General features: G+C 39.0%; 1 protein-coding gene across 6 annotated transcripts in view; it reads right to left on the bottom strand.

The window, feature by feature from the left end:
- Positions 1 to 15099, bottom strand: part of dcaf6 (ddb1 and cul4 associated factor 6) — a 47165-nt gene extending 32066 nt beyond the window's left edge. For 5 of the 6 annotated variants that reach the window (XM_069178719.1, XM_069178720.1, XM_069178721.1 and 2 more), the window contains exons 1-4: positions 14823 to 15099; positions 5146 to 5207; positions 2987 to 3079; positions 8 to 193 (exon numbers count right to left, since the gene is read on the bottom strand). In XM_069178719.1, the coding sequence (XP_069034820.1) occupies positions 8 to 193; positions 2987 to 3079; positions 5146 to 5207; positions 14823 to 14910 (429 nt within the window). In that variant the 5' untranslated portion in view covers positions 14911 to 15099. The remainder of the gene's footprint in view (positions 1 to 7; positions 194 to 2986; positions 3080 to 5145; positions 5208 to 14822) is intronic. The other variant, XM_069178722.1, reaches the window with a different exon arrangement.
- Positions 15100 to 15169: the final 70 nt, after the last annotated feature.

Raw genomic sequence — 15169 nt, 5'->3', positions numbered from 1 at the left:
GCCTTACCTCATAGGCAGTTCCATAGTGGCAGGTGAATTGGCACTGCCTGTTAATCTCTGGGCTCTTCTCTGTGTTGGTATAGAATATGATTCCATCTCCTGAGCAGGAAACAATCTGTTGATCATTGGTTTGTGGCATAAACTTGGCACTGAATATGTTTGCCCTGTGCCCTGAACGAATGGTGGCCTTGACCTGCAGTGGGAAAAGTGAGAGCTTAAGGCAGAATTCAGTTTTCAAAAGCTTTATAATCACTCCTACATTTTGTCTTCCACGAACTTTTTCAGGACAGTTTAGCCTTCATCCCCTCTGCCTTTGAGTGGGACACAGGCATGCAAGAAAACACTTATGCTTCTTTCGTCAGTGCCAATCAAATGTGGATGGATGGATGGATTGGGAGATGGATCTTGCACAAATGCAATAACATATAATTGATAATCCTACATATAAATGTAAATCAATGCCTACATTTACAAATGAACAACTGTTTATTGTGGGACCATCCACAGCACTGGCAAAATATGAGAAGACTTGCAAGGGAACAAGGAAATCAAAATGCGCCACACAATTCCGCACTCCTACCAAACACACACTGCAAAAAAGGACTGCAATTACTGCAAGCTGGTTTAAGACCAACATGTCTGTCATCTGCTGTACAATTGTTAAATTCATGGCACCTATTCAGTTTACTGTTATGCCTTTAAAGCAGGCAAATTAATGAGGCAGTCAGATGTGAGCTATGGCTTTATTTATAAGGTTATAAAAACTGAAAGGAAATTTGCTAAAGACACTGTGGAATTAAGGTACTGAAGAGATTATATAGCAATGTAAACAAGGCAACATGGGCTTTATTCAGATAATTCTCATAGTATACATCTTGCCTTATGTACTAAGACATGTTCCATATATATATATAACATTTTACTAGCTTAACATGTATTGTCATAAGACAATGTGTCTTTGCAATAGTGCTGAAGCACTGAATTACAGAAGGTGTGGTTAGCAGGACATGCTGACCACTCAAGGGGTAGCATGGTCACATCTCATAGATAAATCAGACAGCAGCTCAGCAATTAAGTGGCTGTACATTAGTTACTAAACTTTAGTGTTCATTTAAATAGGAGCAGAAGATTTGGGAATGAAAAGGGTTAAAGCAGGCATGGGGATTCACAGAACAACCAACCTCAGACATATTCTTACTAGTGCTTTTGTGCAATACTATACATGCATCTGTATAGCAAAGTTTCCAAGCCCTAGGTACCCTATTGAATATGTTTTGCAAAGGGCAGCTATAAAAATAAGATAGAATGGGATGATAGAATTTATGCTCATAATTTTTAAGAGAAAAGTAATACATCCTTGTAGATGCTTGAATGAATTAAAATGGAACAAAGACAACCCCAGCCTTGATTCAAGAAGGTCTGAATTTTTAAACAAAATCATACACTATACTGATAAAAAAACAACCTCAATTTAAGTGTATTTTATTTTCAAATAAAAACTATTTTGTGTTACAGAAATAATCAGCCTACCATCCCTTACCAATTGTACTTATTATTATTAATAATAATAAAATAATAATAATAATAATAATAATAATAATAATAATAATAAATTGCTATTTTATTAAACCTGCGAACAGACTGTATTTGGTTTTGTGTTCTTTACGGTGGCAGCCATGCAGATAAATTACTGCTCAACCCTACACGATTGTACCACATGCTGATAAAATGTGAAAGCATAAAGGTTAAATATTATAATAGCTGTTGAGTTAGTACAGACTTTATTTGAACTAACAGCACAGCTGTTGTTTCTTTTAGCTATATTACACATAAAATCCAAGAACAATGTGCTTTAATACAATGATTTACAATGTCTGCAACTCTTTTCCCAAATATGCTGGAGTACTGTCAAAAATCAATTAATCATTTTTTTAATGTTAACACCAAAGCAATTGAAAATTAAGTAATAAGATGTACAAGACTGGTCTAAACTTTGAAGTATAATAGCCTAAAATGCAATCTAATCATAAAACATTGTCTAAAGGTACATTTTATGCTGTATTAATATTTTATAAATATCCTAATTTATGCTAATACAACCCCAGCTGCCAATGGTACCTGTTTTTTTTTTCTTTTAAAGGTTGCCTTCAAAGTTCACAGTGATGCAACTGTAAGTGCTGAAAATGACTAACAGTTCTACCAGATCTCATTACATGATGGGTGGGACCTTAACTGGCACAACTCTCACCCCATTAGCAAACTCTTGCAGAAACATCCAAAATGACATATTCAGCTAAGGTGAACTGCAAAGGAAACCGCAGGCACAAAGCATTCCCTAGCAAGCTACTAAGAGCACTGCACCTATTTAATAAACCTCGGCTACAATTCCAGCTTATCAGCACGCAGTGTTAACATTGTGCCTTGGCGAGCAATACAGGAAGTCCATTTTGAAATCAACTTATTTCAGTTCCCGGTGGTTTAGAAGAAACATGGTCTTTTTGGTAGAAAAATCATGTATTGTTTTCCAAAATATACAATTTACCATTCCTTACAATTACAAAAGTTATCGATTTTATTTAGATCTTGCTGTTCTTCTCAAGATTTCAAAATTACTCAGTAAATGATTTTGTGCAAGATTCACATGCTGTAGCACTGAAACTACCAAATCCACGTCTTTTTGTTTGCTAAGCCCTTTTATTCAGTCCATGTAGCTACCATTATTCCTCCCAATCACCCAGCAAGTATCATGTCCTCTATCTCACCAATTTACTTTGAAAACAAATTCAATTTACAGCTAGTAATTCTGCCAAGGTCTAGCCATGTGCCAGGACACATGAACCCCACTGAGCAAATCTGGACTGCCCTCCTTTGAGTCCCGTGAAAGCAGACATGATTTGGCCCGGCTATTTATGGTTGCAGAACAAACAGCTGTTCTTTCCAAACATGGAGATCTATTTACTAGTTTCTCTATGTTCATGTCACTTACCTTTCTGTTGTAAGGGTTTGTTATCACTAAATTAGTATCATCGGATCCTGATAAGATGTATTCTCCTGTGTCATTCCAGCATATTGTATTTACCTGTTATTAAACATACAGAAAATGAATTTTCAAATATTTCACATAGATGAAATTCACATAGATGACAAGACAACTTGAAGTAAAATTAAAACATGTCCATTTCTGCAAAAACTAAACAAATATATTGCCAGGTGGATAAAATCTCAAAAAGCCTATATTAGATCCTGAACTGACTCAAGAATTTAAAAATAATATACAGGAGCCAGTTTCAAAAACACAGATATAAAGACCTACAAACTCATTACTTCAAAATAATCCCCTTGGAAGACGCATCACTAAGCATCTTAAAAATTACAGCAATCCTGAGATGCATATGGGACAAATCATGTGCAAAATAAACTGATGTTGGTGAAAAAAATCCATAGAAATAACAAGTTAACTTGTTTTTACTTAAACATCCACATAATTTGCATTTGGAAGAAAGACTCCCTCTGATTGATCGTGTATTAAAGTCTCACATTTAACTATGTCAAAATTGAAATAAAGATCCACAGGCTATGGTTAGAAAATCTGCGGCACTGGTTTATGTCAGAAAAATTGGATCTAAAAAATGTTTTCTTCTAAAAAACACCTGGTAAAAATAGCACAAGAAACAAAGAACGGCAAATATTTAAGGAGACGAAAGTATGAAACCCGATTTATATTTACTTAAATATGGAGATGGGCCAGTTGCTGTCAATGCTCGCTGTCAAAACTTGCCAGTTGCTTGCATTTATAAAATGTAATTAAAATAAATATCAGTTAAACCTCCAAGTCGAATGTCCTTCTCAAGTTTATAGACTTTCATATGTTCCTATATGCAAACGGCTACAAATTCTTGTATGATGTTTATTCGCTATGGTTAGCGACCTACAGCAAGGTATCCCTCTACCTTCTTTATTCTTTTGCAGGTTTTGGCTTCACGGCTCTCCTCCTGTTCTCCCTGAATGGTGATACTCTTTCTCCCATGCTACCCACAACTTCCAAGTTACTGTCTTTTTTTCTCCCACGCTTTATTTAATCTGCTGGTTTCCCTTTCTCCCTCACACCCAAAGAAGACTCCACAGCCGAAACATTGTGTCTATTTTCCTTTCAGCATGGAATAAACCTCGATCTTCTCCTTTACAGTGTGAATATGCATGCAGCGTGTATAAACAGAGACCATCACTCATCTCCTCATAGAAAGATGGCCTGAGCCAGTAACCACTGACAGGCTGGCCTGATGAGGAGGGGCAGCTGTGAAACCGACATCACCTTAGCCCTGGAAGGAGCTGTCTTAACCTATGTACTGAGCAGCATTCAACAAGTTTAGGTGTTTGTCAGAAATGCAATACAACTGGAGCGCTTTCTCAAAGTAGGAGTCTAAACCTGAAATGTTTGGGACCTGTTATGATCTTAATTTATCACCGCTTTTCACTATAAACAATAACTGGGTCATTAAGCGTGGGGATATACAGAAATGCCTAGCTGATTTTGTTTCTGATACAGTTTTTCTTTTACCTTTAACATCTTCTCTAATGAGAATGCATCTTTCTGGACATGGAGCATTGTTTGGGGGGAAAAAAAACATTATATTCCCACCATATCATCTAAAGTCCTATTCCCTAAGCATATTCTGTAAAGATTTTTTTTAAGTGTACTTGTTGATATTATGTCAGCATTCTAATTCCAGAAAGTCCCGTCTAAGTAAGAAATTGGAGATTAACTTGGCATTCATATTTTACTCTGCTAGCTTGGTTCATGCCAAATAGCTTTTCACAGAGGTCATTCCAAAGCAACTCAACCAGAGCCACAGGCCAACTGCTTCAAATTGTGCAAGACAAAAGCATTAACTGGGTGGTTTTGGGGCCCATGAAATTCTGAAATGCAAATAATTTAATAGACTCAAAACATCTCTCAGGGGAAGTTTGCTGGCAAATTCTGAAAGTGCTGGGCAACAAAATTTCAAGTTTATTGCCATGCGTACTTGAGTACAATGCAATGCTTGCTTGCATGTTTCCTCACTTGACAAATGACACAACAGAGGACACAAAAACGTCAGGACATGCCCCACAGGTATTAAAGCATACACAGGGGTTCATACTTACACAGCCATCATGCACATTAAGGGTTGCTTCAAGTTTTAATCTTTGGACAAACTCTCTTCTTCCTACGAACAAAGAAATAACACCAGTTACATAAATCCCTTTAACTTGTACTGAATAGCACAGTTCTTGTCAATCTCAAGCTCCATTGTGCATAACACAAAACCCTAATAATCCCCGTTATTCAAATAAGGCATTTCCTGGAGAGTGAAATCGGTAATGTTTGTTGTATCCTATTACTAGTGAATTACAATTACATAAACACCACATATTGTCTTCAAAGGCACAGAATAGCTAGCTACAATTTCCCCCTTAACTCAGTCATGTTATGTAATTTCTCACATCACCACCTTATCTTCTGTATAGTGGACCAGTCAGAAACTAACTTCCTACATAAAACACTCAGGTGAGTGCTTACCACCTGTATAAATTATATCACCTACCACCTGGTGGACAAAGTCAAATCCACTAGTATATATGAAGCACTCTGTAATCTTGTTGAAACAGCAAAAACTGCTCCGAAGATGGTATATTAAATGAAAAAAAAACCCTGTACTGTGAGTTATGAACATCTACAAGCAACTGGGGGCAGTACATTGTTAACAAAACAAGAAGAAGCAGCATCCCAACGTTCACACAGAGAAATGCTTGACAATTAAAATGTTAAGACTTATATCTCTGCTTTGTTCAGTCCCAAACCTAAATAAAATACATTTTTTCTCTGACAAGTTGTCTCTTCACCTGCGGACCATTATAACTACGATCAGCACACACATCAGAGCCACTCATTTCAAGCAGAGGGCTGCAGGTTGTACAGTGTCTCGGCTTAAACACTTCTAAACCCACCCAGACAAAAGAAAAAATGAGGCCACCTCAGTCTGATCCCCTAGCTGTGATTGCTAGCATTAGAAACGAACATAGCACATTAATGGCCTAATAAAGCACAGAAGATGATTCAATGACGAGAAGAAAAATCAATCCCAGCACTTTATAATTGTTCCTAACACTTGCTTCTCCTGTACAGGTACAAGCTTAGACTCTTGATTTAAAGGATTGATTTTAATGTGGAAGGAACACCTCTTCAATCCAATAAAGTAATTCAATAAAACAGCTAGCAATCACTGCAGCGAACAATGTACTTTGTCCCATAGCAATTTCCCTGCAAGTGCAGAGATAATCACAGAAGAGGAAAGGTAAACACAATATAATTCATTTCCAGATGCCATTTCCTTTTCTACTGCTCATCACTGATTTGAACACATACTATACTGTACCGAAAGGCTCACAATAGTCTATTCATCAGCAGTACATAAACTATCACTCTGGTCAGGTTAAGATGGAGTTGTATCCATCATTATATTTTCACCACTGTATTTTTCCAACTAAAATGTGAAATTCTCATCAGATACAGGAGATCTCTTAAATCAAAAACCCCTATCCCCCCCTTAGTTCAAAGAAAGTGTTTAAGTAAATATTTAAAATTTGTTTTCAAAATCAAGTTTCTCTCTCTAGATAACAGAAGCATGGAACAGACATGTTTAAAATAATGTGAATCACCAATTGTTTTCTATTTTATACTCACTCAGTTTGGAACCATCAATTGCCGATTTACTGGGCTTAGCACTACAGTAACCACACAGGGAGTGAGCCCTGCCCACTATCCACCAACACAATCACAGTTAATGGCAGAGTCATTCATCATCTATCAGGCTGCAAAACGAGCTCCAGATTCTGTGCAGAAGAGCTAGCACTGACTGAAGAAGTGATGCATCTCTCACTGACCTTACTATAAGGAACAGTTGCATCAGAGGAAGTCCTGTATGACTCTGGCGTTAGATGTACCAAAAACAAAAGAGTCACTGCTTGGGAAATCCCAGAAAGAGCCCAGACTAATACTACTGAATGTGCACCCGGATCAAACACATGTACTGGTCAAGCCATTTGGAAAATTCAGTTAGGATGACATACAGGCTAATGTTTTAAGCAATAATGAAAAACGCTATCATTAGATGGTCATGAAATATAAATACACTGCAATACAATGAATTGGGTTCTAACATTTACAGTACTGTGCACTTGTCACAGTTTACCTAACAAAATGACCTAACTGAACAGAAGAGTCAGTGATACTGATGGCACTTATTGCAGCCCACAGCTCAAAATACAAATACTATTATACTGATTTACAACAAAAATTACTCCTGTGAAAACTCTCCTGTTGTATGCCAGAATTCTAGCTGAGACCTGCAACAGAAATGATGAGAAAGTGAATGGGGTTACGAGCCGAGTAGATCCGAGTTGTCCAGTTCATTCGCAACTACACAGGGAAAGAACCCTGAAAAATAAAAACGTAATTTCTCAAGATGATTAAGCAGAGAACTCTGAAAAAAGGTTAAAGATTTACAATACGCTCTTTACCTGAAGAACACTATTGCTAGTATTTAAAAAACGAATCAATGGCTTTGGCCCTAGTAGCAAGTGCTTAAATAACTCTGCTCTGGTAGTGGTCATCCTATGGGCAGCTCATCAGATGCGTTAGAGTGAGGCTCATCAATAACAGGCAAGAAAAGAAATACATGCTCTGTAATGGAACAATTTCCCAGCAGAAATAAGTGATCGTTTTCCATTCCACAGCATGTTTTCTCCTGAGGAGAGTTCCCATTACATTTTCAGTGTTGACTGCCTGCACAGCTCAGACAGGAGCTTGGTTTTAAGGCGCAGAAAGAATAAATGGGACTCCGAATGTGCAGTTCTATCACATGAAACATTTCCTGTGTTTATCACACAACCTGAATTGCTCTTTAACTTCAACACAATCAAAGCTATTGTGGTTAATAAATGCGTAATTTACTTCTGAAAAGAAAACCCACAGTCTTTCGTTAAAGTAGATCATAGCCACAGGAAAGTAATTTTTCACCCATTTTAAACAGAATTTAAAGTATGCAATGAAGTGCCAGTATGAAACATTAGATTGAACCACTTTACCTCCATTATCATTTAAAATGAATTTATTAATATTATTTGACACAGAATATATGAAAAAAACATATCAAGTTCACAATCTGAACATTTTATTCATCTGGAATATCTATTTTTTCAAGTATGTTCTGGGAAATTTCACAAAGTAACCCTTACTAACTACTGTATGACTCCAAAAAAAGACTTGATTAAAAAAAACACTAAAAATGGCACAATTCTGGGGGGCAAAACAAGGCTTAATCAGAAATTAAACATTCCCATAAATTGTGGTTATTGCCTCCTTGTGCAATGTTAAAGACAGAAAACCTATTCACTTGGAATCACTGTACCAGAGTAAATTACCATTTGATAACAAATGGTTACATAACAGCAACAGCATTGTTTAGCATGACATTCTCTGTAACCCAATATTTAGAGAATATTGCTAACAAGAAAATTAAAACATCTCTTTATTTGGTATAATCAATCAAACTGCAGACAAGTAAGCAGCAGGACACGAATACTGGAAATGCCAGTGCTGTGTACGAGACTGATACTCCTAACCAAACACGTCATCATCACTTTGAACATTAGGCCAGCTAAATAACAAGGCCCCCCTCTCTGCAGGAGTGCCGGCATCTAACAGGGTCACCTCCAGAGAACAAGTGGACGTTTTATAAAACGGGACCAAAAACTCGGCCCCCCACCTTAGAACTCCCTGCAATGCAAACGGCACAGTTCGGCAATCGGTCTTAGGTAAATCTTTTTACCCTTCATCTGGGTTCACATACCACAAATACTGACTCCATGCAGGCCCACAACTATATTTAGACTCCCCAGCAGCCCGTTTCCCTGATCTGGTTACAGCCACTTTTGTATGCATTTGCTCTATTAAAACTGACAGTTCCGAACAACAAACAGAAACACAAAGCAGAACCGCCGGCCGACTGTGATGAACATCTTAACTGCCCATTCCAGGGATTCGCCACCTTTCCCCAGGAGCAAGCTGCATTTTCTAGATGGTTGCTCACACTAGTGCACTGGCTGGTCTGGACACTAAAGAGACAGGTCTTAAAAACTGCAATGTTTGCATTGAAAGAACAGGTAAAAAGAAAACCTGGAGTCAATCTGACGAGTGGTCCAATACCACATCATTTCTACAATATGCCTCAGTTTACAGTATATTGTGTACAGGAGATGCAGGTGATCTGGAGTACTGAACATTTACATAGCCTACTTAAATCACTAAAATCAAATCAGAAAAAAACCTGGCTTTTGGAAGTTATTTACCCCACTGTTGCTGATTACTGTGGTTTTGCAGTGGTACTGTAAATACAAAATTTGACTTGGAAATGTAGAGGACATATTGAGAATTTTCACGAGTTTTGCTGCTAAGCTTGACAAGTCAATGTTTAGTGATGATTGCTTGCTTGCTTGCTTTAAATAGTGTTTCTTCTTTGTGGGATTGTAAAAGATTGTGACAAATGTATCCAACAAAAACACAGAAATAGCTGTTTCACAGCTGCAATCATTTGCTATCTTTAGTGCTGGCTCTACCCCAAGGAAACCTGTCTTGCCCTATTGATGGCCTCTAAATTTGCACACTCCTGCTTTTTAGAGTGGCACCAAAGCTAGCCTATATTTAAAACTCAAACTGAATATTTTGGAAGAAATAACTGTTGATTGATGATATAATCCAGTAGCAAGAACCGGCAAATAAGCCAAATCCCAAAAAATGCGTGAAGATTCATGCAAGATTCCTGATCCCACCGTAATACATTTCGTAAACAACTTCATTTCTACTACACAAGTCAAGATAAGGTGGTTAGCATTGCTGCCTCTCACAGTGCGGGGGCCAGGCTCAATTCCTGGTGTGCCATCTGCGTTTGTACGTTCTCTATTTTGGCCCCAGTGCGAGTGTGCTTGTGCCCTGCAATGGATTAGCCTCCAGTTCAGGGTGTACCCTGTCTTGTGCCCATTCCTTGCCAGAAGAGGATCCGGCTCCCCCACAACCCTGTATCAGATAAAGTGGTTTAATAACAGATGGATGGAAGTCAATATAAAACTGGTATCCTAAATCTCAAAAGGCAGACACTGCCCATGTCCAGTCTAGTGCTAATTACGGATAAGGATAATATCACATTATAAACATAACAAAGTATTCTAAAATGTAAACTTTAACTACCCAACTGGATTAAAATCTTCAACAAAGGGCATTACAAAATTTAGTTATACTCATCTAGATATATTTTATAGGTCTATACCAGATTTTTTATTTTCCTCCACACTAAAACTTACCACACTAAAATAGTATTTCCCTGTGGAGAAGCAACTGAATCAATACATCTGCTGGCCAACTCCCAGAAGGCCTTTGTCCACCTAAATGATGCGCTGTACTTGAAGAATGGAATAATCCGAGGACATCAATTTCGAAATCAGGCACTTAAACATGTCAGACAACAAATTATACACTCCAAACATCAGTATCTGGCAATTATTCGTGACACTATGAAAGTTCTTAGGTAAAGAAGTTTCAGAGAATTGAGTGGCATTTGCTGTTGAACAGGACTTAAGTAATACTGTCTACTGTGTGATTAATACAGATATAAAACATTAAGTAGACTAAATTACATCGGAATTTTTTTTAATGTAAAATGTTAACTCAATTCTACAATGAATTAAGGCCATTAGTAAAATACTTTCATCAATCCATTTTCTAACCACTTCATCCAATACGCGGTTATGGCAGAGGCAGAGTTTATCCCGACAAGCAATGAGCACAAGGCAGGATACACCCAGTCCATCACTGGGCTCAAAAACAAACATGCACACACTCACGCCAGGGCCAGTTTTCCCAGCAGCCAAATCTTTCCCCCATATTCGGATAGGTTATACAAACTCCATGCAGATAGCACCCTAGGAATTGAACCCAGGACAGGCACTGTGAGAAAGCCACTACACCACCATGCCTCCTTAGTAAAGTACATCACTGAAATATACTGCAGGAATATGTGACAGGGCATAACGAGAAGACCTGACCTGCCGATTCACATAGGGTAACCCTTAGTGATCTTGAAGGACTATTCGATGCCACATTAAAATATCTTGCATCTCATCCCTGATTTCACAGCGCTTAGTACCTCCACAGTACAACACTCATTTGGGTGACCTGCAGTAGTCAATATGCACCAACAGTTCAGGTAAAGAACTGAGAAAGTGCCTCACCCACTGATTTGAGAGGAAACCAGGGTTAGCACCACTACTCTTGCGCAAAGCACTATGGGTGCTCATGGGATGAGTTAAAGGTCTCTTCTGAAGGACAGTGCCTCGGATAGTACAGTTCCCTCGGTCACCGCACTTAGGGCAGAGGTTCTGGTCTGGAAGAAACAGCATCTCCTACTGGACCACAACACCACCTGCACCAGCAGCATGGCTTTTCAAGGAGGTCTCCGATCCGGGTTCTGACCCGGCCCAGCTTAGTTTCGGGTCTAATATTTGATGAGATCAGGCTGCCAGGTGCTAAAGCTGCTGTCAGAACTTGTCATTTTCCCCTGTCAAGTATTTTGTCATGTAAATGAAAGCAAAAGGCCATGCTGTGCAAATATCTTTCAGAGCGGTCTGAAGAGACATCCTAAAATCCCTCTTCCAGCTATTGGAGGGGAATCTGATTCAGAGGCATCCAGTCATAATCCCACAGATGGCAGCTTCACACCATTGGCTCCTCAGCCAAGCACAAACACCAAATGTCTGAACCTGCGGTTCCCCTCACATTGTACTGAGCAAAAGTAATCCTGCTCAGGCAGTCATCAGCATCATTATATGAAATGTACATCCTAATACCAAACACAGAAAATTCAATTGATCCAACAACGGATGGAGCCCAGGACATGCTAAAACCTCAGAGGAACTGCATCCTCGCTTGTGCTTGATTACATCCATTTCCATGCTGGCACACTAGCATCTCCATTTGAACGCTATTAGCAACCAACAAGCAATCAAGTGGTCTGATTAATTACCAAGGAAGACACAGGTATTTTAAATAGGTATTAGGTACCCTGTACCAATACCCTAAAAAGATACAATTACAGATAGACAATATTATTGTTAAGAATATGAAAAAAGCCTGATGCACAAACATAACTGGGCTTATTTAATACAGGGAAATGCAGTCCACTTGAACTGGACTCAGAAAGCTCAAATCAGAACCACTCCAGGATTTACTATCCAGAACTGCTCATGACGCTGTGAACGCACACAAAAGTCTTTGCACACAAGCTGTTGTTTTTTTGTCACAGGACATCACTTTACATTTACCTGGGAGACTTTAAAGCACCAAACAGTGTTTGCCAAGGGGGGAAATGAATATCAAAATCTGACTCTCGCGAATGATTCACTGGCAAGGAATTAAAAAAGCTGTAAGCAAAATTCACAGCTGTCAAACAAACGTATAATGAACCTCTCAGCTCACTGCTATTTTTTTTTAAAAAGATTAATTTTCTTTCATAAAAACTACAGATACAAAAAGAAGCAGTATTCTTTGGCCTAAAGATGCATTTTAATATTAAAATATCTTAGTACAAAAGTAATTAAAGTCATCTCTGCTTGGAGACCCTTGGGGATTGCAGTCATTACAAAATATTAATGGAATTTAACATCCATTATCTACAATCCTTCTACTGCAGCATTAATGTCAGTGGTCTTGCCCAAATGATTTTCCTGTTATAGGCAGATAGCATAGGCTAGATGCTTTATAGAAATATACAATAGATGTTGAACTGTTACACAAGACTCCTATTTCTGATGTCCAGCAACAATTAATGTTTTAAAACATTTTATAAAGCTGATTTTGTCTTTCTTTAAAAGCCTCTGAAGATCACAGAATCACTAAACATGCATAGATATTTTAGTGCCTTAAAAATATCACAAACCACATAAGAGACTACTAATACTGTTCAGCCTTTCTCAAAAGGCTGTGTGCAAGGAACATGGTGCTTATCCTTCAGAGCAGGCTACTGAGATAAATCCAAGATATTTGGTGGGGAGCCCTGGATTATGATAAATTATTCATATACTCTGTGAGCTAAAGACAAATCAGCCATGAAGGCAGAGCCACTGAAAAGTGGATTATTTTTCATTATCAAGCGTCTATCCTGTTTACTTTGGGACAGTGGCAATGATAACTTTGGAATATTTGTTCTAATACTTGTGAACGCCTTTCTGCAATTCTTTATCTGGGGCTGAATCTGTCCAGATTAGATGCCGGACAAATTTCTGGCTTCACGAAACCCTTTAAGTCTTCACTGTAAAGCAAAACTACTGCGTATTATAGCTTTAAAAAGGACATGTTTTTTTTCTCCCACTTTGTCGCTAATAAAAGATCTACGGGAATATTCCAAAATCCCTTGCAAACTCCAAACGGGAAGTCCTATTTTTCTTGCTGACTCAAGCAAATACAGAAAATATATTAAAAAGTGTTTTCCCAGAAACATCTAGCTTTAATGATTCATCAGCATTATACTCCTAAGATTCTTGAGTGATTGCAAAAACAATGTCTAGTATTATAGATTTATACCACATCAAATATTCCCTATAAAATGTATTTGGAAGTGCAATACAAGTTGATCATCATTTTTAAGTGGAGATCTGCAAAACCCACCCATAAACTCTTTAAATATAATTTTAAATCTAATTGTATATAAAGAATCGTTACAAATCACGCAAGAGGGCGCTTAATTTCATTTGTGAAAATAAAAAAAAATTGTTTCAGACAATCGCACGCAACCTAAACTATCGGATGCTTTGCAATAATTGATCCTGTCGGTTAAAAACAAAAAGGTGGGGAGTACATTAACCAGTAACTTCTAATGCATCAGACTCCATGTTGTCAAAAAGAACTATGCAGAAACTCGAAGGAAGTCGAAATAAACGACCTGTACTTTTGACTCAGTTGTTTACGGTTTACTCGGCTCAAAACTGGGAGCGGAATCAAGGTAATTCTCAGAAATCCTACCAAAGCAGAATTCATGTCCTTAAGTTTCTTGCGACGGGAGGTCATGAGGAATAACAGTAAAACGCCTGCGGTTGCTCAGTTAGTGGAGAAATACGGAAGGTTGTACGTTCCCTTCTCTGGTGAGGCTTTCTCCTCGTCAATATTATCAAGGAAATGCTCTTCCACACCCTTTGCAGAAAGTTTTGCTGTCGAGGTAGAGGTGAACACCACTCAGCCGTCTTCTCACGGCCGTCGGACAGACCTCCGCAACCCCTCCTTTGTTAGGACACAGCTGCGGTAAACGAGCCGATGTGAAAGTTGACATACAAGCGGCAGCAAAGCTGTTCGGCTGCTGTCGCGGTTCGACACAAAGAGGACCGTGCGAGACCGAGCACAACTCCCCCCGTTTTGTTTCGGGGGAAACATGCCGAGGCAGACTGGAGAGGGTGTCAAAAGCGACTTGGGAACAAGTACAGAATGGAGTGACGGACCCGAGACGAATCAAACTGCTGTTCTGACAGGCATACGATTTTTTCTTTCTTACATTAGTTGGCAGCGGTCATTTTAGGTTGCACTCCACGTAACTATCGAGGGGAAAAAAAACATTTAATAAAATCGAAACGCCCGCATGCACCGACCAACAGAAAAGGGAATAACAACGGATTCGACTTGACATCTGTCAGCGCTCATTACCCTGACATCCGTCACCAGCGACACGGTTAGCCCGTCTTACCCAGGTAGTTAATCCTGACGGCATTAGGATGATCGAACCCGATTGAGCGCTTCCTCACATCCCAAAGCAGGTTATCGGAGCAGGACATGGTGCTCAGACCCCGTTCCTTCCAAAAATATCATTGAAGGCGCTTGTCACCCACTCCTCGCGGTTCGCCTCTGCCTCTGGGTTCGAGTAAGTCGTGCTGGTGCGCGTTAAATCATCCCCCTTTGCTCCAACTCCCTGTCCCGCATCGCTACCTGCGTCCTCGCTGGCTGTTTGTTATTTACTTCTCTCCCAGCCTCCAACCCCCTGCCAACCTCCCGGCCAATCAGCGCCGCCGCTCAGAAAACGCGAGAACCCGCGGC

Source organism: Lepisosteus oculatus, chromosome 15, assembly GCF_040954835.1.
Source record: "Lepisosteus oculatus isolate fLepOcu1 chromosome 15, fLepOcu1.hap2, whole genome shotgun sequence".
In the NCBI taxonomy this organism is placed as follows: domain Eukaryota; kingdom Metazoa; phylum Chordata; class Actinopteri; order Semionotiformes; family Lepisosteidae; genus Lepisosteus; species Lepisosteus oculatus.
This window is presented reverse-complemented; position numbering and strand designations above follow the sequence as displayed.